The sequence below is a fragment of the Lipophrys pholis genome, assembly GCF_963383615.2.
Source record: "Lipophrys pholis genome assembly, chromosome: 11".
Taxonomy (NCBI): domain Eukaryota; kingdom Metazoa; phylum Chordata; class Actinopteri; order Blenniiformes; family Blenniidae; genus Lipophrys; species Lipophrys pholis.
Window position 1 is genome coordinate 625965 of NC_137631.1, and position 19551 is coordinate 645515.

At 49.4% G+C, this 19551-nt stretch overlaps 2 protein-coding genes across 2 annotated transcripts; one reads left to right on the forward strand and one right to left on the reverse strand.

The window, feature by feature from the left end:
* Positions 1 to 89: 89 nt before the first annotated feature.
* On the forward strand, positions 90 to 12589 carry LOC308116398 (aldo-keto reductase 1B). Its single transcript, XM_080474570.1, has 11 exons — positions 90 to 214; positions 5204 to 5430; positions 5980 to 6156; positions 7687 to 7803; positions 8552 to 8629; positions 9416 to 9532; positions 9887 to 9999; positions 11209 to 11296; positions 11439 to 11522; positions 12125 to 12207; positions 12454 to 12589. The coding sequence occupies exons 2-11, from the start codon at positions 5350 to 5352 to the stop codon at positions 12485 to 12487; spliced, it is 972 nt and encodes a 323-aa protein (XP_080330696.1). The 5' UTR covers positions 90 to 214; positions 5204 to 5349; the 3' UTR covers positions 12488 to 12589.
* klhl36 (kelch-like family member 36) lies at positions 12570 to 17370 on the reverse strand. The gene is made up of 9 exons (XM_080474569.1): positions 17110 to 17370; positions 16759 to 16827; positions 16487 to 16681; positions 15716 to 15838; positions 15423 to 15644; positions 14731 to 15036; positions 14354 to 14584; positions 14117 to 14274; positions 12570 to 13402 (listed from the first exon to the last, which is right to left on the reverse strand). Exons 2-9 carry the CDS (start codon positions 16801 to 16803, stop codon positions 12826 to 12828), a joined length of 1857 nt encoding a protein of 618 aa, XP_080330695.1. The 5' UTR covers positions 16804 to 16827; positions 17110 to 17370; the 3' UTR covers positions 12570 to 12825.
* Between the last annotated feature and the right edge of the window lie 2181 nt (positions 17371 to 19551).

Here is a 19551-nt window from a genome sequence, read left to right on the forward strand (position 1 = left end):
AACATCACAACAGAAGAAAAGAAACCTTTCAGTTTGGTTGACGTGCTTGCCGTCGGGGCTCATAGGAAAGGGAGCAGTGCCCCCTTGTGGCGACTGTGAAACACTGCTACCCAAGGAAATCCCTCCGTTTATAACCAGCAGGAATTCACAGTCTCACTCGGCAGCAGGGGAATAACTCCGTCCTTCTCACCCACCACGACTCCAGCAACGTCCGGTAAAACTCTGTGGATCCTCGCTGTCTCCTGATGTCCTCACGGGGAGACAACAGCCGCCGTGGCTAAGCTAACGGAGCTAACGAGCTGTACAGCAGTGACGTCTGACGCTCAGTCCTCATTATTAGATATCATTTTCTATCTATTTTCTAGATTCTGCACGTTCCAAACCTGTGGCTGACGATGGAAACAACAGACCTGAGATCGATACGAATCACCACAGTTATTGTGACTGACCCCCGGCTCGCTTGTTGGGAGTCGTGGTTTCATATTAGATGTTATTCGGACTATTGAGTTTGTGTGTTTTAGACAAGTCATCCCAGCAGTTACCTGCAGCGTCCACTGGGCGTCAGGATTCCTTGTCGGAGCGCCTAAACCGCATGGGGTCTAGGACCCAGTACTCTTACCTGTGCAGGCAGAATAAAGGGGGTGTCGACCCGCTTGAGCGGCGTTTATTCCAGGTATGGAAAGTAATGGCAGGAGCAGTCAGCGCGAGCGAGCAGTCAGCGCGAGCGAGCAGTCAGCGCGAGCGAGCAGTCAGCGCGAGCGAGCAGTCAGCACGGCGAGCAGTCAGCGCGAGCGAGCAGTCAGCGCGAGCGAACCGTCAGCCCGAGCGAGCGAGCAGTCAGCGCGGCTAGCAGTCAGCGCGAGCGAGCAGTCAGCGCGAGCGAGCAGTCAGCCCGAGCGAGCGAGCAGTCAGCCCGAGCGAGCGAGCAGTCAGCGCGAGCGAGCGAGCAGTCAGCGCGAGCGAGCAGTCAGCGCGAGCGAGCGAGCAGTCAGTGCGGCTAGCAGTCAGCGCGAGCGAACAGTCAGCCCGAGCGAGCGAGCAGTCAGCGCGAGCGAGCGAGCAGTCAGTGCGGCTAGCAGTCAGCGCGAGCGAACAGTCAGCCCGAGCGAGCGAGCAGTCAGCGCGAGCGAGCGAGCAGTCAGCGCGAGCGAACAGTCAGCCCGAGCGAGCGAGCAGTCAGCGCGAGCGAGCAGTCAGCGCGAGCGAGCGAGCAGTCACCGCGAGCGAGCAGTCAGCGCGGCTAGCAGTCAGCGCGAGCGAGCAGTCAGCGCGGCTAGCAGTCAGCGCGAGCGAGCAGTCAGCGCGAGCGAGCGAGCCGTCAGCGCGAGCGAGCGAGCCGTCAGCGCGGCTAGCAGTCAGCGCGGCTAGCAGTCAGCGCGGCTAGCAGTCAGCGCGAGCGAGCGAGCAGTCAGCGCGGCTAGCAGTCAGCGCGGCTAGCAGTCAGCGCGAGCGAGCAGTCAGCGCGGCTAGCAGTCAGCGCGAGCGAGCGAGCAGCGCGGCTAGCAGTCAGCGCGGCTAGCAGTCAGCGCGGCTAGCAGTCAGCGCGATCGAGCTTCTTCTTCTTCTTCTTCATCTTCTTCTTCTTCTCCTCCTCCTGAGTTCCATCTCTTGTTGAAACAGCCCCCAGAAACCGCCTCCAGAACCCTTTCTTGTTTTTCTTGGCCTGGATTTCCTCCTGTAAGACCTTGTTGGCCTCCTCTAACCTCATCATTTCAGCTTGGACGGTCTTGTTCTCAGTTTTGAGGGTCTTGTTCTGAGCTATGAGGGTTTGGACGGTCTTCATTTTAGACCGGAGGTTGTTGTTCTTAGCACAGAGAGTCGTCTTCTCAGCCAGCATGGTCTCACCCTGATCCAGCAGGGTCTGATTCTGAACCTGCAGGTTCTCAGTCTCACCCCGGAGAGTCTTGTGCTCAGCCAACAGGGTCTCTCTCTTGGCCAGGAGGGTCTCATTCTCATCACGGAGAGTATTGTTCTTAGCCAACAGGTTCTCACCCTGATCCAGCAGGGTATCTCGCTGGACCAGGATGGTCTCATTCTTATCACCGAGAGTCTTGTGCTCAGCCAACAGGGTCTCTCTCTGGACCAGGAGGGTCTCATTCTCATCACGGAGAGTATTGTTCTTAGCCAACAGGGTCTCACCCTGATCCAGCAGGGTATCTCGCTGGACCAGGAGGGTCTCATTCTTATCACCGAGAGTCTTGTGCTCAGCCAACAGGGTCTCTCTCTGGACCAGCAGGGTATCTCGCTGGTCCAGGAGGGTCTCATTCTTATCACCGAGAGTCTTGTGCTCAGCCAACAGGGTCTCTCTCTGGACCAGCAGGGTATCTCGCTGGTCCTGGAGGGTCTCGTTCTCAGTGTGGAGAGTATTGTTCTCAGCCACCATGGTCTCACCCTGTTTCTTCAGGGTCTCAATCTCAGCCAGTATGGTCTCATACTGAGTGCGGAGGGTATTGTTCTCAGCCAACAGGGTCTCGTTGTTGACATGGAGGTCTTTGTTCTCAGGCAGCAGGATCTCCTTCTGACCCAGCAGCATCTCCTTCTGAAACTCCAGGATCTCCTTCTGAGCCAGCAGGCTCTCATTCTCAGACGTCATGCTCTCATTCTTAGCCTCGAGGTCTTTGTTCTCAGCCAACGTGGTCTCGTTGTTGGTGACGAGGTCTTTGTTCTCAGCCAACAGGGTCTCGTTGTTGGCGAGGAGGTCTTTGTACTCAGCCAGCAAGGTCTCACTGTTGGCGTGGAAGTCTATGTTTTCAGCCAGGAGGCTCTTACCCACATCCAGCAGCTTCTCATTCTGAGCCAGCATGCTCTGGTTCTGAGGTTGGGGGGTCTTCTTCTCAGCCACTAGGTTCTCAAACTGAACCATCAGAGCCTCCTTCTCATGCTGCACCCTCTTTCTCTCCTTCACCTCCTTATAGAACTTCTCTTTAAGAGCTCTGTACTTCACCTTGTAGTCCTCTTCTTTTTGAAGGTCCTGGCTACTTATGTGAGCCACCTCTTCAGAGCCGAGCTGGAACCTTGTAGGAAGACTCTCATTTGTCTTCAGGTCAAAAATGGTTGTGTCTCTGCCATCAAGCTTCAGCTCACTTACTTCTGGCTTGAAGACCTTCATTGTTCTTTGAGGGCACTTCCTGACTGAGGAAGCCCCAGTCTTCTGTCTTGGTGCTTCCAACCGTTTAGACATCCTCTGGATATCCTTTTTCTTAGAACTTTTATCTCCAGCTTCTTTTGAATTCATTGTTTATCAACACTGGTAGTTCTCGTTTATCAACACTGGTGGTTCTCGTTTATCAACCCTGGTGGTTCTCGTTTATCAACACTGGTGGTTCTCGTTTATCAACACTGGTAGTTCTCGTTTATCAACACTGGTAGTTCTCGTTTATCAACACTGGTGGTTCTTGTTCTATATCCTTCAAGTGAGCACTTTCCTCGTAGTAATGTATGCTGTATGTGTCTTTTCACATCAAAGTCACACAGTCCAACTGAAGTTTGCTCTAATGGCTTGTGATCTAAGCCATTAGATCAAAGCCATTAGATCAAAGCAATACGATGACAGCCATGTGCAGTGACATCTTACTATAACAAAGCCAGTGATGTCATATCAGTTTTAAGCCACGCCCCCATCCAGAATGGAGACAGAAACACTGCTAGCCTCCATTTTAGTTTCTTTACAGACCTTTTTGTACAGAACTGTGTGAATGCTGGAAGAATTAATGTAGCTCTGTAAATATTTTACTTTGAAATATATTTGTATTAAATTATTCTATGAACATTGTCAAAACTTGTAGGTAATGTTTTCTTCCTCAAAAGTTGTTATAACACACTGCCTTGGCACACCAGGTCCAGAGTGTGTCCTTTGGAATCTGTGGGGAAGTGTTGCTGTAGGCCAGGGGTCGGCAACCTTCAACACTCAAAGAGGCGTTTGCACGTGTTTCCCACTGAACAGTGTCGCCGCCCCTCGGATGTAGATACTCGAAGACGCAGAGAATTTCAAAATGGGCGTAGTGTCGATTTATTTTTCTCTCAATCATCGAAACACCGTGAAAACTAGTGAAGAAAAACAAAATGCCTTTCTGGAGTTCCACAAACAATACACTAATAATTGATACACATATAACATGTACAGTTCTACTGATATACAACTAAATAATGATATTCTTAAATAAAATGCATAAATCATTTGACGACAATACTTTTCATGGCATCCTAGCAACATTTTCACACCTCGATCTGCTTTCCAAAGGGCGCTAGTCAACGCCTTCAGCCATTAGTGCAGTCAGTAGACATGTCTTTAGTCTGGAGCTCTTAAAATAAAGAAATGAACAATAATGAAATAAATAACAACATAAAGACAGAGTCCAGCAGAGAAACAAATGGATCATTAAGTTTTGTAGAATGATTTCACTGGTCCGCTTGAGGATGGAGACGGAGCAGGAAGACGGTCAATACACACAAAACGTTGGAGGAAGTGACCGCTGCTCCGTACAGCGATGACATAACTGACCACAAGGTGGCACTGTGGGACCACAATATCCTATTAATACGTGAATTTCCAGTGTGGAGCAGCGCTTCACTGAGGAGGAGCAGGAGGAGGAGGAGGAGGAGCAGGAGTAGGAGGAGGAGCAAGAGGAGGAGGAGGAGGAGCAGGAGGAGGAGGAGGAGGAGGAGGAAGAGGAGGAGGAGGAGCAGGAGGAGGAGCAGGAGGAAGAGGAGGAGGAGGAGGAGCAGGAGGAGGAGGAAGAGGAACAGGAGGAGGAGGAGGAGCAGGAGGATGAGGAAGAGGAGGAGGAAGAGGAGGAGGAGGAGGAGCAGGAGGAGGACAATGTAAATGTGAAACAAAACAATGTGTTTTCACTAAAAACGTTGCCGTGGAAACGGGGCCTAAGGGTCGTGATGCAGCGGTGCAATTTAGAGAGACTTGTTGTTATTTATGTTCAATTCAATTTAACTTTATTTATTCTGCACCACAGACAACACAGTCATTTCTTGGTACTTTTAACAGGCAGAAACCCGACACCATGTATGTCGTCATGATAAATACCTTCCAATCAGAGTAGAGACATTACAGCTGTCGTCCCGGCCGGTGTGTGTTTGTGTGTGAAGCTGCGGTGACAAGAGTGACCTTTGCCCTTCATGTTCACACATAAATACTTCACTCTGGTGACGCTCTGCACGTTGTCTAATAATTAACCTCTGTGCTGATAAGACGGAGGGAAAGAGAGACTTCAGAGAGGAAGGAAGGAAGATGGACTGAAACAGAAGATAAACGTTGAGAATCATCAGAAAAAGGGAAGGAGGTGGACTCAGCAGAAGCTGTGAGCAGAAAGAGGAAGACGAGTGTTGGCGTCCAGCATGGAGGACGGGCGGCTGGAGCAGAGCGTCCAGCTGAACGACGGCCGACGAATGCCTGTCCTCGGTCTGGGAACGTGGAAGGTAGCCTCAGTCACACATTCACTACTCGCTCAGCAGAATCTGCTGTGTGCCTGCTGCTTGGCAGTCGTCTGGGCTCCTTCAGCAGGAGGAAGAGCTCAAGCAGCTCATGTGTTGTGCAGACTAATGAAGACGAGGAAGTTACTTTTTCTTTGAAAGTACTGGAGTAACTTTCTGGCCGATAAGCCAAGTTTACACAGCTTTTCTTTTTTTTAAAATAACATAATAGTGTGCACATTATTGTAGCATTAGCATTAGCATTAGCCGAGCTGCCATCACTGTGTGGGTCAGTTTAATGACTCCCTTAATAAATCATCTCAAGGAGGAAGATGCTCTATAATTTGATATTAGAGGAGGAAGATGCTCTATAATCTGATGTTAGAGGAGGAAGATGCTATATTTCCATTATCATCATAAATGTCTATAATACATACTCTGTTCATTGTAATCCTCCAGCAGGAAGTAACTTCAGCCATTTCTGCTGTTTAAATGTGAGTGCAAAGAAAAGTATGGACGATTATAGTTCTGCATTATTTCATTGAATTGTTCCAGTCGTCTCATCTTCCACGGACTTCGGTCCAGGGCGCCGTGGAGACCGCCATCGCTGCCGGGTACCGCCACATCGACACGGCGTACTGCTACAACAACGAGGTGGAGATCGGCAAGGCGCTGCGCTGCAAGGTGCAGCAGGGCGTCGTCCGGAGGGAGGACATGTTCATCGTCAGCAAGGTGACACAACCTCATCAGAACCTCCGGCGCCGTGTTCTGGACCAGACTGAGAGAAGAACAGGTTCTGGAACTCAGCTTCGGAGACAAACGTCTTCCTGTTTATGTTTCTCACTTCACTGTCGCCCACCTTTCATGGTACTTCAGTACTGGAATCATTTATTAGATTGGACAACAAGTTTTACATCAATGGCTCGAAGTTCCTATTACACCTGTGGAAAGTTATGAAACCATGGGGAAGTAGGTCTCAATCTCTGGCCCGGGTGCTCACATCTGGTCCACATCTGGTCCACATCTGGCTCAAACCTGGTCTACATTTGGTCCACATCTGGCCCACATCTGGTCCACATCTGGTCCACATCTGGCTCACATCTGGTCCACATCTGGTCCACATCTGGCTCAAACCTGGTCTACATTTGGTCCACATCTGGCTCACATCTGGTCCACATCTGGCTCAAACCTGGTCTACATTTGGTCCACATCTGGCTCACATCTGGTCCACATCTGGTCTACATCTGGTCCACATCTGGCTCAAACCTGGTCTACATTTGGTCCACATCTGGCTCACATCTGGTCCACATCTGGCTCAAACCTGGTCTACATTTGGTCCACATCTGGCTCACATCTGGTCCACATCTGGTCTACATCTGGTCCACATCGGGCTCAAACCTGGTCCACATCTGGTCCAAATCTGGTCTACATCTGGTCCACATCTGGCTCAAACCTGGTCCACATCTGGCTCAAACCTGGTCTACATCTGGTCCAAATCTGGTCTACATCTGGTCCAAATCTGGTCTACATCTGGTCCACATTGGGCTCAAACCTGGTCCACATCTGGTCCAAATCTGGTCCACATCTGGTCTACATCTGGTCCAAATCTGGCTCAAACCTGGTCCACATCTGGCTCAAACCTGGTCTACATTTGGTCCACATCTGGCTCACATCTGGTCCACATCCCTCCTTCTGGTTCAAGGAAACTTTATGTCAACTCAGTAAATGTTCCTGTTAATGTTTCATAGCAGCAGAGAAAAGAGACGAACGTTCCCTCATAGTTTATTCTTTCTTTCTCTCTGATTGGTAGAAAATATATTAATGCTCTAACACATCTGGATGAAAAGCTTTAATTAGAATTAAAAGGAAAAAGGCTTATTATTAGTAGAAGCATTGTTATTATTATTACGTCATGTTGATTTTCATAATAATGACAATTATTGTTATTATTATTGATGTTTGTTGTTCTAAAAATATTTTTATCACTCAATCAACATATATGTTTTAAAGCCCTTTACACCAGAAGGTCAACAAAGTGCTTTTCCAGTCAAATCAGACAATTTTATTCTATATTTTAATTTCATTTAATAAATTATTATGTTATTAAATAACAAAAAAAATGTAAGGTTTACAAATTGAAATAAATAAATAATAGAATATGTTTGGTACCACTGTAAGTGGCAGCAGTGAGTCTGAGTCTCAGTGGATTCAGTCTGTAACGTGTTGTTGTTGTTGTTGTTGTTGTTTGCATGTTCTCCTCAGCTGTGGGGAACCTTCCACGAGCCAGACGACATCCCGCTGGGCCTCAGCAGGTCCCTGAGTGACCTGCAGCTGGACTACCTGGACCTCTACCTCATCCATTTCCCCGTCGGCCTGAAGGTGACAGCGAGTCTCTCACACTGGATTGACCTGTTCAAAGCTTCCGTCGTGTCCGGGGGTCTGTGGGGACGACGTGTCTGGGGGTCTGTGGGGACGACGTGTCCGGGGGTCTGTGGGGACGTCGTGTCTGGGGGTCTGTGGGGACGACGTGTCCGGGGGTCTGTGGGGACGACGTGTCCGGGGGTCTGTGGGGACGTCGTGTCCGGGGGTCTGTGGGGACGACGTGTCTGGGGGTCTGTGGGGACGACGTGTCCGGGGGTCTGTGGGGACGTCGTGTCCGGGGGTCTGTGGGGACGACGTGTCTGGGGGTCTGTGGGGACGTCGTGTCCGGGGGTCTGTGGGGACGACGTGTCCGGGGGTCTGTGGGGACGACGTGTCTGGGGGTCTGTGGGGACGACGTGTCCGGGGGTCTGTGGGGACGACGTGTCTGGGGGTCTGTGGGGACGTCGTGTCCGGGGGTCTGTGGGGACGACGTGTCTGGGGGTCTGTGGGGACGTCGTGTCCGGGGGTCTGTGGGGACGACGTGTCCGGGGGTCTGTGGGGACGACGTGTCTGGGGGTCTGTGGGGACGACAACGCTGCTCTCAGCCACTCAAAATGCAACTTTTTGAAAACGCGCCGACTCTCCTCCGAGAACAACGAAGCAATGAAGTGACTCCTAAAAAGTTAAAATGAGATGTTTTGATCTAAAGATGGATAATTCTGTGATTGAACTCATTTAAACTGACAAACTGAAATTGTTTTTTCAGAAAATAGGAGACGAGCTTTTCCCAACGAAGGATGGAAAGATATTGACCTCTGATGTTGACTACTTGGATGTTTGGAGGGTGAGGAGAAAAATCTTATTTTTATTATTATTGTTTTATCCTTATTTTATGCTGCTTTACCGTCTGCAGGCTCGTGGGATGTTATTATTGTTTTTGTTGTTGACTTCAATGTCGCTGTTGTTGTTGATGTGTATTTTGTTCCCATTGTCTGTAGCTGCTGTTTGTGCTGTGGTGGTCATTGTTACTAACTTTGATGTTGTTGTCGTATCATTATGGTTTTTTTATTATTATTTTCTACTATTGTTGTTTGTGTTGTTGCCATTATCATTGTCAATTTTATTTTCCTTGTTGTTGTTGTTGCTGTCATTTTTGTGTTGTTGTTGTTTTCTTGCTGTTATAAACTTTAATGTTGCTGTTTAGTCATTATTACGTTTTATATTTTGTTACCATTGTGTTCTGATTGTTCTTCACCAACGAAGGTTACGTTTTCATCTGTTTATTTAGTTGTTTGTTTGTTTGTTCGTATGTATTTTCGTAAACTCTACTCACCTGAATTACAATAATCTACAGGGATGATTTGTCATCATCAAGGACCAATCCTTTATATTTTGGGACATTAACGACTAAACGTTTCAGAATAAATCCCTAAAAACAGTCAAAACTGTCCCATGGAAAGTGGATGGGAGAGGCTCCTCATGGAGGAGATCAAAGGAGATCAGTGTCTGTTGCCATGGAGACGCTAGTGATGCTAACTTGGTTCCACAAACAAATGTGGCGTTAGTGAAAGCCAGCACTCTACTGAGTGTAGCTCTAGTTTTCTTGAGGTGTTTGTGTTGTTGTTTGCAGGGCATGGAGGCCCTTCAGGCCTCGGGGAAGGTGAGGAGCATCGGAGTGTCCAACTTCAGCGTCCTGCAGCTGCAGAGACTCCTGGCTCTGTGCAGAGTCCCTCCTGCTGTCAATCAGGTCTCTGTTCCTGTCAGATTAATTAGATAGTATTTATTCTGGTTTTTATCTCATTAGGTTTACTTATTAAACTAAAAAGCTGATTAGCTCCTGCGTGGCACATGATTCCACTGTTTAGCTCACAAACCTCCTGTAACGACAGCAAAGTTGAATAAATAAATCTAATGAATAAATCCAGTGTAACAAACGGGACTGGATTTTACATATTTTAACATTCCAACTGGGTAAACTTACAAAAACTCTTAAAAGAAAAAAAAACAGAATTGAAAGCTTCAGTTTTTAACCAGACGAGTCGTTTGCTTTATTCAGTCATGAGTCATCGGTGGACTGTCCTGATGTTTTCCTGTTCTGCAGGTGGAGCTTCATCCTTACCTGGTGGACGCTGGAATGATCGAGTTCTGTAAATCTAAAAACATCACGCTGACTGCCTTCAGCCCCTTTGGTTCGCCGGCCCGGCCGCCAGAAGAGTAAGACCCCGCAGCGCCTGAACGTAGCGCCTGAACGTAGCGCCTGAGCGTAGCACCTGAACGTAGCGCCTGAACGTAGCGCCTGAACGTAGCGCCTGAACGTAGCGCCTGAACGTAGCGCCTGAACGCAGCGCCCGAACGCAGCGCCCGAACGCAGCGCCCGAACGCAGCGCCCGAACGCAGCGCCCGAACGTAGCGCCCGAACGTAGCGCCTTAACGTAGCGCCTGAACGTAGCGCCTGAACGTAGCGCCTGAACGTAGCGCCTGAGTGTAGCGCCTGAACGTAGCGCCTGAACGCAGCGCCTGAACGTAGTGCCTGAACGAAGCGCCTGAACGTAGCACCTGAGCGTAGCGCCTGAACGAAGCGCCTGAACGCAGCGCCTGAACGTTGCACACTTCCTCCCCCATGCTGCTCTCTGGCGCCCCCCAGGGGAGCCCCCGACCCCACACTTTGAGAACCATCCAGTTCACCTTTTTGTTTCAGGAGCGTTTAGCGTTTACATGGCAAAGTTTTGAAAACAGCAGAAATGCCACTAGAGGGGGCTGTTGTTAGTTACATTTGGTACAACGAACGTTGGCCGAGAAGGTTAAGTTTTTGTCTGCGTGTATTTATTTATTATTTATTGATGTATATGTGTGTATGTATTTGACCAACGTTTTGCAAAAACCTTCACCTGAATTCCATGAAATCTTCAGGGATGATTTGTCATCATGAAGGACCAATCCATGAGATTTCGGGACGTTAACGACTAAATGTTTCAGAATAAATCCCCAAAAAACTGTGAAAAACTGTCCCATACAAAGCGGATGAGAGAGGTACCTCATGGAGGAGATCAAAGGAGATCAGCATCTGTTGCCATGGAGACGCTCCCTGCTCAGTGTTTCAGTGATGAAGCTACCTGACAGGCTAATTAGCATTGATATGAGCTAGCGGCTATCATGCTAGTGATGCTAACTCAGTTCCACAAACGTTGCGTGGGCAAAAGTCTGCGCTCTACCGAGTGTAGCTCTAGTTATCTGTTATATTACGTACTTACCGAGAAAATCTCTTTAGTTCTTTATATAAATACTTTTATATACTTTAACTATTGTTATATTTCTGCTTGTGTTTATTTTCTGTCTCTCCATGGTCAGTTTTCTTTATTGTCGAACACCCCCCCCCCCCCCCGCCCCCTCCCCCTCACCCGCCCCCCCTCCCCCGCCCCTCAGGCTGAGAGAAGACGGGGACCCACAGAAGCTCCTGGAGGATCCAGTGGTGCTCGACATCGCCAAGAGACACAGACGCAGCTCAGCTCAGGTGTGTTTGTGTGTGTGTCCTCAAGTGTGTGTGTTTGTGTGTGTGTCCTCAAGTGTGTGTGTGTGTCCGTGTGTGTGTGTGTGTGTGTGTGTGTGTGTGTGTGTGTGTCCTCAAGTGTGTGTGTGTGTGTGTGTGTCCTCAGGTGTTGCTCAGGTACCACGTTCAGCAGGGAGTATCCGTCATCCCGAAGAGCGACAAACCTCATCACATCCTGGAAAATACGAAGGTACAACCTTTTTCACTTCCCCCTGTTGATTCTCACAGTTTCCACCAGGAGGCGCCGCTTCACTCTTTACTAATTTACCAAATCAACATAATGCCACGAGTCCAACCTGTCCTGAACGAGGCTGCAGCCCAAACCAACAAGCAAAGAGGAAACATTTCAAAGATAACACAGATTTTTTTAAACACATTTCTTCGGCGTAGCGACACGATACTGGAACCTGAGCCTGACAGCGGCGGCGAGGCTCGCTCACTGCCGTCAGGCCACACCCACAATCCAACACCATTTTCCACCACAAGGTTTCATTCAAATTGGCTTTATGTTGTGATTGTCAGTCATGTTTTCATCACGTATATTCTGGAACACAACCGAGAAAAACTTTAAACGTTTAAATTTAAAAGTTATTGTGGCTCTAGTTCACCTGTCTGACCTGAAACTGAACCGTATGTGTCCCCGGGACTAAAGACGAGAAGTGACGTCCAAAATGCATGAAGTAATACTCTGTAGTATAAAGGGTCATGTTATACAAAATTCACTTTGTGTGTGTGTGTGTGTGTGTGTGTGTGTGTGTGTGTGTGTGTGTGTGTGTGTGTGTGTGTGTGAAGATCTTTGACTTCGGCCTGACCACAGCAGACATGGCGGCTCTCCGCGGTCTGAACCGGGGCTGGAGGACTCTGCCTCTGGACGAGTAAGTTCAATCTGTGAGTTCGTCTTTAAACAAATAACAGCAAAAAAAAAAAAAAAAGTGACTCCCCCCCCTTCCACACACACACACACACACACACACACACACACACACACACACACACACACACACACACACACACACACACACACACACACACACACACACACACACACACACACACACACACACACACACACACACACACACACACACACACACACACACACCAACTTGTTTGTCTCTCAGGTTCAGGTCTCACCCTTACTACCCGTTCGAGTGAGGAGACATCGCCCCCCAGTGGACAGACTGACCTGCTGGAATCTGGAGGGCTGCACAGGACTCTGTTTTTATTTGATTTTATTAAACCGTCTTACAAAGACACTTTGATGCACATCGTCTATTCAACACACACACACACACACACACACACACACACACACACACACACACACACACACACACACACACACACACACACACACACACACACACACACACACACACACACACACACACACACACACACACACACACACACACACACACACACACACACACACACACACACACACACACACACACACACACACACACACACACACACAGAACTTGGGGGCTTCAGGAGTCTGTTTCAGGGTCTTTGCGATGCTCCGCCTGCACCGCCGTCCCCGGCGCCGCCCCCGGCGCCGCCCCCGGCCTCACCATGCAGACGCACGCCGCCGCCCCGGCGGTGCTCTCACGCAGGTCGGGCCCTTGGATCCACTGGCGCCTGTCGGGGTCGTACACCTGGACGCCGTTGAAGAACTCCATCCTCTCCCAGCTGTAGCCGCCGAGCACGAAGACCCTCCCGTCCCAGACCGCCGCCGCCGCCTCGCTGTTGGGGTGCAGCAGCGGCGCCAACTGGGTCCACTGGCGGTGACGCACGTCGTAGGCCTCCACCCGCTGTGTGTCGTAGTGCTCGGCGACGTCGCCGCAGTTGGTGCTGCCCCCGATGGCGTAGACGAGGTGGTGCAGGGAGGCCATGCAGTGCCAGCTCCGCACCTCGTGCATGGGCTGAAGCTCCGCCCACCCGTCCTCGTCCCTCGACGGGTCGTAGCTCAGGAAGTCGCTGCGGAACGCGCCTGCCATGCTGTCCTGACCGCCGGAGATGTAAACGATGCCGTCGAGGACCGCCCCCCCGTGGCCGTACGAACACCTGCAGGGAAACGGAGTTGATTTTCGACGTTTCCTCACAACAAGAAGACGAAGCAGCGCGGACGTCTCAAACCAGGCGGCGGTTACACGCCAGCGTTTGGGTCCGTTCACACGACCATGGTACTCGAAACACGACGAAAACGAGTGTCACCGCAAAACTTTCTTCACAACTTGGGGGTTCGTTTCCACGACAACGGTGTTCTGAACTTTTCTTTGATGGTGGCGAATTCCCCCTGTAGGGACTGACGGAGGCTATGGAGCGACGTTACTGCTCCTGCGCATCCCACCTCCGAGGTAAATAGTCCTGCTCATGCTCCAGTAAACCAACATGGCCGACCCGTAGTGGTTTGACTGGCGGTCGTATTCTAGTTTAATCGTCCAGATCAGTAGTTGAATAGTTGAGACTCTCCCTGATGTAATCTGATTCCTCATCAGTCACTCAATTGTTGATAATCTCAATTGTCTTGCAGCGATGCACATGTGTGGTTTCATTACAAAAGCCAGCTACAGCCCCCTGGTGGCCCGGCAGACTAACTACATGGTTGTCAGTGTGTCTGCTGCTGCCGTGGAAACAAAAGACTTTTCTTTAATGGATCAGGTGAAACGTTGTCATGGAAACGGAGCCTGAAAGATGCCACTTCTTAAAAACGTTCTGACTTTGATGCCGTGGAAATGGAGGAAACGGCGACAGATTAAAGTAGGAGTTGGTTCTTACTTTGGGAGTCTGGAGACGAAGGACCAGCGGTCCTGGGCCGGTTTGTAGACCTCCACAGAGAACTGAGCCCCCGTGTGGTTCCTCCCTCCCACTGCGATCAGACCGTCTCCCACCGCCCCCAGGAAGAAGTCCGACCGTTTCAGGTTCATCGACGCACACTGGGTGGAAACAGAGACGCAGTGTCAGTGTGCGGCAGGAAACAGGAAGTGACCTCAGCCGGAGGGTCTGGCACCATACCTGGGTCCACTGGTGGTCTCGAGGGTTGTATCTGTGCAGCAGGTCGCAGGCCGTGTCTCTCTCGCTGCTGCTGGATGTGCTGCCGCCGCCGGCGAACACGAAGCCCCCCAGCACCGCCACGCTGTGGTGGCTTCGCCAGACCGGCAGCACTGTCTCCTCCTCCCAGACCCCCGGGGGGACGCCATCCAGCCGGCTCACGCTGGACGTCAGACGCTGGCCGCGCTCGAACACCTTCGTCAGAAACACATCAAGTCAAGACCGGCTCCGGGTCCAGACCTGCTCCGGGTCCAGACCGGCTCCGGGTCCAGAGGGACTGCTTGTCGGAAGCGTGACGCTAACTGTTGTTCCGTCGTTCCTTCCCGGTGCAGTGACCTCACCTGTCCTCCGGTGAGCAGCAGCCGGGCGACGCCCCCTCGCAGCGCCGTGCGCCTGGTCTGCAGGACAGGCTGAGCGTAGACCTCCCGGTGGTACAGCAGCGCCTCCTCCACCAGCTCCCTGGCGGCACCGTCCTCCGGCAGCAGGCTGCCGAGCGCCGGCAGCGCCCGGTTGGCTAGCTCCGCCACCGACACCAGCGGGAGCCGGATGTGGGAGAGAAGCTGGTGGGCGTGGCCAGCGCGCTCCGGCGTGTGGGCGAGCCACTGGAGGGCGGCGCAGAGCAGCGACCGCTCGCCGTCCTGTTGCACCTGAGGGAGGAAAGACCACGCATGGCTGATCTGCAGCGGCGAGGGACAGGGACGTCAGAAGGCCGAGATGCGCTCAGGTTTCACCATCAGGTGACGGAACTTGGACCGGAGGGCTCACCTGGCTGCTGGAGGACTGCTGGAGGGCTCACCTGGCTGCTGGAGGGCTGCTGGAGGGCTGCTGGAGGGCTGCTGGAGGGCTGCTGGAGGGCTCACCTGGCTGCTGGAGGACTCACCTGGCTGCTGGAGGGCTGCTGGAGGGCTCACCTGGCTGCTGGAAGACTGCTGGAGGGCTCACCTGGCTGCTGGAGGGCTGCTGGAGGGCTCACCTGGCTGCTGGAGGGCTCACCTGGCTGCTGGAGAGCTCACCTGGCTGCTGGAGGGCTCACCTGGTCGCTGCAGAGGTAGCAGGTGAACTTGTTGAGCGAGGTGCGCTGCAGGAAGTCGGTAGTGAGGGAAAGTGCGGCGAAGCGGTCGAGGATGAAGCGGTCGATGAAGAGGTCGAGTCGCTCCAGCTGGTAGAAGCCGGCCAGCTCCTGCAGGTCCAGGTACGTGTCCTGGTTCACCTGCTGCTCCAGGTACTGGCAGCAGAAGTCCACCGCACGCAGCACCTGAGCACAGCGGAGGTCACACTGTGAGCCCGCACGTCGCTTAATGCTGGAGAAAGTCAGTTTGGCGCCACCTGCAGGAGGTGAGCGGCCTGCAGCACGCCGCCGACGTTCCCTCCATCCAGCCGCAGCTCGCCGCTGTACAGGAAGTCCACCACCGCCGTCAGACCCTCGAACGACAAACCCCCCAGCGCCACCTGCAGCCCACAGGGGTGCCTCGTTACTCTTCACCTCACCTGCCTCTTAAAGGAGCCGTCACCCGGAATCCTCACGTCTCCTGCAGTGGTCTTTAAATCAACCCTCAGAATTTATGAGGAGTTTCACACGGAGTTTGTTCAGATCCTGTTTCAAACAAACTTCCTCTCGGTTTTGGGAAATTTTAAGTATTTTTTAAACGTTAGTAACATTGTTCCACAGATACTGGACCATCAGGTCATGTGATATCGTATTTATTGCTCACAACTTCTCCTATTTTGACATCGCGGCTAAATTTACCAGAAGTAGGTTTATGATCTCAGCTTCCCGCGGCGACGACGATCAAATCCTCCCGTTTGGAAGTGCGCCCTCTTGTGGGCGATTCCGGTTTGAACAAAGAGCCCAAACTAAAAAACTCTTTCAAACTCCAGATTTTCAGTTTCAACTGAGGTCAAACACCAATAATCGTTTCTTAACGAGGACGAGTGGATTTCTGGGTGAGGACTCCTTATTGACGAGACACGGAGAGACCAAGTTCTGGATCAGGAAGAAAATCTGGAAATCTTAAAATGACACATTAGATTTATTCCCCAAACTCCAGAAATCTAAATTCCAGATTTTTCTCCTCCACCCTCCCTGGACTGGAGCACCTCCTGCTGCTGCTCCTCCTTCATGCCCGAGGTGAACATGGCGTCAAAGTACGGGCAGGAGCCGGCGAGCAAGGCACGGTGGGCGGGGAGGCGGCGGCCGCCGGCCACAAGAACCACGTCACAGAACCGTCCGAGCCGTCGCAGCTGGCTGAAGGCCTGCAGGACCTCGGAGGCCTGACCCCCCCAAATGAAGACCTGCGGGACGGCCAGAGGTCAGAGGTCAGAGGGTCACACTCAGGAGCAGGAACAGGATTATTAGTCGAGCGCCGAACCTCAGACGACTCGCCAACGAGACGCATCCAACCCGGTTTGTCCATCCTGGTCCGTCAGCCCGGCGCCGTCTGAGCGACACACAGACGTTACGACACTCCTCGTTAGGATTCGGCTTTTTGATAAAGACCTTGAAGAGCTTAATTATTAATCATTATTAATCACTGAACTTAAACTGGAACTTCTGCTTCAACACACACACACACACACACACACACACACACACAGAGTAAATTCCAGATATTAAGTTTTTTTTAAACCAAAAAAACTAATTGTAAAATCAGCCGTGGTGCCTTCACTGGACGTTGAAAAACTGGGATTTTACAGTTTCGTTAATCAGCGCTGATTCTCACGTGTGAACGTGCAGCAGCGGCTCGTCGGGTTTCACTCAGCAGCATCTCCCGGTCGCCCCAAAAAAGGCGGAAAACGCGCAGTTTGTGAACATCGGGACCGTCAAACTGCGCAGTTTTTCTCCGCCACACATAGAATCGCCTCCCGTGGGCAATCCCCGCCCGCCTGCGCTGTCACGGTGACATTTGCCGGGGATTTCACGGTTTATCGGACCTCAGCCGCAGCGGCAGCACCGCGACGCTTCCGGCTGCACGCCCAGCGACACAAAACAAACGCACCTCAGCTCGGCTTTTCACAATAAAACCACAGACACAATGACGCGAACTTCATTAAGGTTTAATTACACAAAAAAAAGAAATAAAAAACACTAAATCGAACCTAAATCATTCACAAATTGTATTACATCCAAAACCATGGATCAACCCAGTAAAACACCCAAAACTGCTAAATATGATATAAATTTAACCACATTTCATACAATCTGTACATCTTAAATGTTCTTAATGATGTTTTTGTGAATTTTGGAATTATATTATTTTAAGTTTGTGAAATGTAAGCATTTAGTTCAGTAAATAAAAGATAATAAATACCAAATTAAATACCAAAATAATTTATTACGTGAAAGCAGTGATCCTTTATTTTATTTTATTATATATTGTTTTAATATTTTAACCTTTCTTTTATCTATTTTTATTTTAATATTTTACTTTTATATATTTTCCTTCGATATATAATTTTTATATATAATTCAGGTCACTACTTTAGATTGAAATTGAGTCCCTTCAACCGGAAATTGCTGTGACGTCACATTGGTTCCTCGACCAATCGGAAGACTTCCTGTTCTGGGCACATTCAACAGCAGTAGCGTCACACAGTGTTGGGAAAAATCGGGAATTCTTTAAAATCTTGGTTTATTATAATGTTTATCGTTTTGCAGCTTGTAAGACACAAAAACGGTTTAAAATGTGATTTAAGCCTAATTTACGCTGCTACCATCCATACACAGTCATTCAGGGGAAAACAACCTCATAAAAATACATGAACCCAAAAGAAAATTATATAACGCAGAATTGATCATTAATCCCTTAAACCTCTTATATCAGCGAAGTCAAACATAAAGCCCGAGGACCAACACTGGGCCGTTTGTGGTCCCTGAACTAAAATGTATAAAATGTCCAAATCCTAAAACTCTCCGTGATAGTAATGTGAAGAGTTGGAATCAGTTATTTCCACCTCTTGTGATTTAAAAGTGAGTTAAATTGTGTAATAGCTACTTGCATTTATTCACATGTTAAAAGAAAGAGTATAAAAAGGCCCAGAACTATTTAAATACACTAAAGTGAATATTAGTAAAGCAGTTACTTCCACTAGTTGTGATTTACAAAGTAGATTGCGTGGTGTAATGTAAATACCAGCAGGGGGCGCCCAGGAGCAGGCAGCAGGTGGAGGTGGTCCCAGTGGTCTGTTTCCTCCAGAGACCTGATGACCCCCATAAGCCTGAGCTGACCTTTGACCTCTGGGCAGGTTCATGAAGCTGACTGCTGGCACAGTGTGTGTCAGCATGAAGAAGTAATAGATTACAAATGAACCTGATGAACACAAACTTTTTTTATTTTGTAAAAAAAAAATGTTTGACTGTTTGATTCTCACAATGAACCTCATCAGGGTTAATTCACTGAAATTAGAATCGAAATGAGAATCTGTGCAGATTAAAGCTGTTTTTTTTACTAAAAGACAAACCGGAAGTGAGTGGTAGCCTCTTCAGAATAAAAGTGGTAACAAGTAGCAGGTTGTGAGTTTGAATCCCGAGCAGCTTCAAACTTTATGACAAACTCAAATGTTGGAAATGATTGTAGAAGTACCAAAAGAGACACGAGCTGGACAATAAAACTTGAAACATTGATGAAAAATAGATGTCCTAACTATTAATAATGCTGTGAAGTCATATTATAATGACAATATATTACTAAAGCTAAACAGAAGTTTTTAAAACGTTTGCAAGACTACAACCACATTAAAGCTCTGGGAACAGGCAGCGTCCAAAACAGAAACCATGTAAAAGGTATAAAATGGCTTAATTACAAACTGATATTTATTTACCACAAACAGACATAAATGACTGAAATGGACGTCGAGACAGACGTTCAAAAGACATAAATTAGGTGAAAAATGGCATAGTAACGAAAAACTGTCCCGTGACCCATTAAAGATATAAAATTAATTGAATTGCCGTTCACATAATGAGTATTGAGATTAAAATGACCACAATTAAGTAAAAGCAAAAATAAATTATCCTATAAATGTCCAAAATCAGGCAAAATCTGACTGTGGGGATGCAAAATACGTCAAAAGAACAAATTGATACTCGCAAATCGTCAAAATAGAATCAAATAACAGAAAATCACAGACGCAAACCGGCCAAAAAGATTTCAGAGCTATCGAGG

Bases quoted from the DNA above. Each gene is read 5' to 3' on its own strand.
- klhl36 (XM_080474569.1), bottom strand. From the start codon at position 16,803: ATGGACAAACCGGGTTGGATGCGTCTCGTTGGCGAGTCGTCTGAG. The intron at 16,682-16,758 runs GTTCGGCGCTCG...GCCGTCCCGCAG, and splicing joins TCGTTGGCGAGTCGTCTGAG to GTCTTCATTTGGGGGGGTCA. The intron at 15,037-15,422 runs GTGAGCCCTCCA...TTCCTCCCTCAG, and splicing joins GCTACCTCTGCAGCGACCAG to GTGCAACAGGACGGCGAGCG.
- LOC308116398 (XM_080474570.1), top strand. From the start codon at position 5,350: ATGGAGGACGGGCGGCTGGAGCAGAGCGTCCAGCTGAACGACGGCCGA. The intron at 6,157-7,686 runs GTGACACAACCT...TGTTCTCCTCAG, and splicing joins ACATGTTCATCGTCAGCAAG to CTGTGGGGAACCTTCCACGA. The intron at 10,000-11,208 runs GTAAGACCCCGC...CCCGCCCCTCAG, and splicing joins CCGGCCCGGCCGCCAGAAGA to GCTGAGAGAAGACGGGGACC.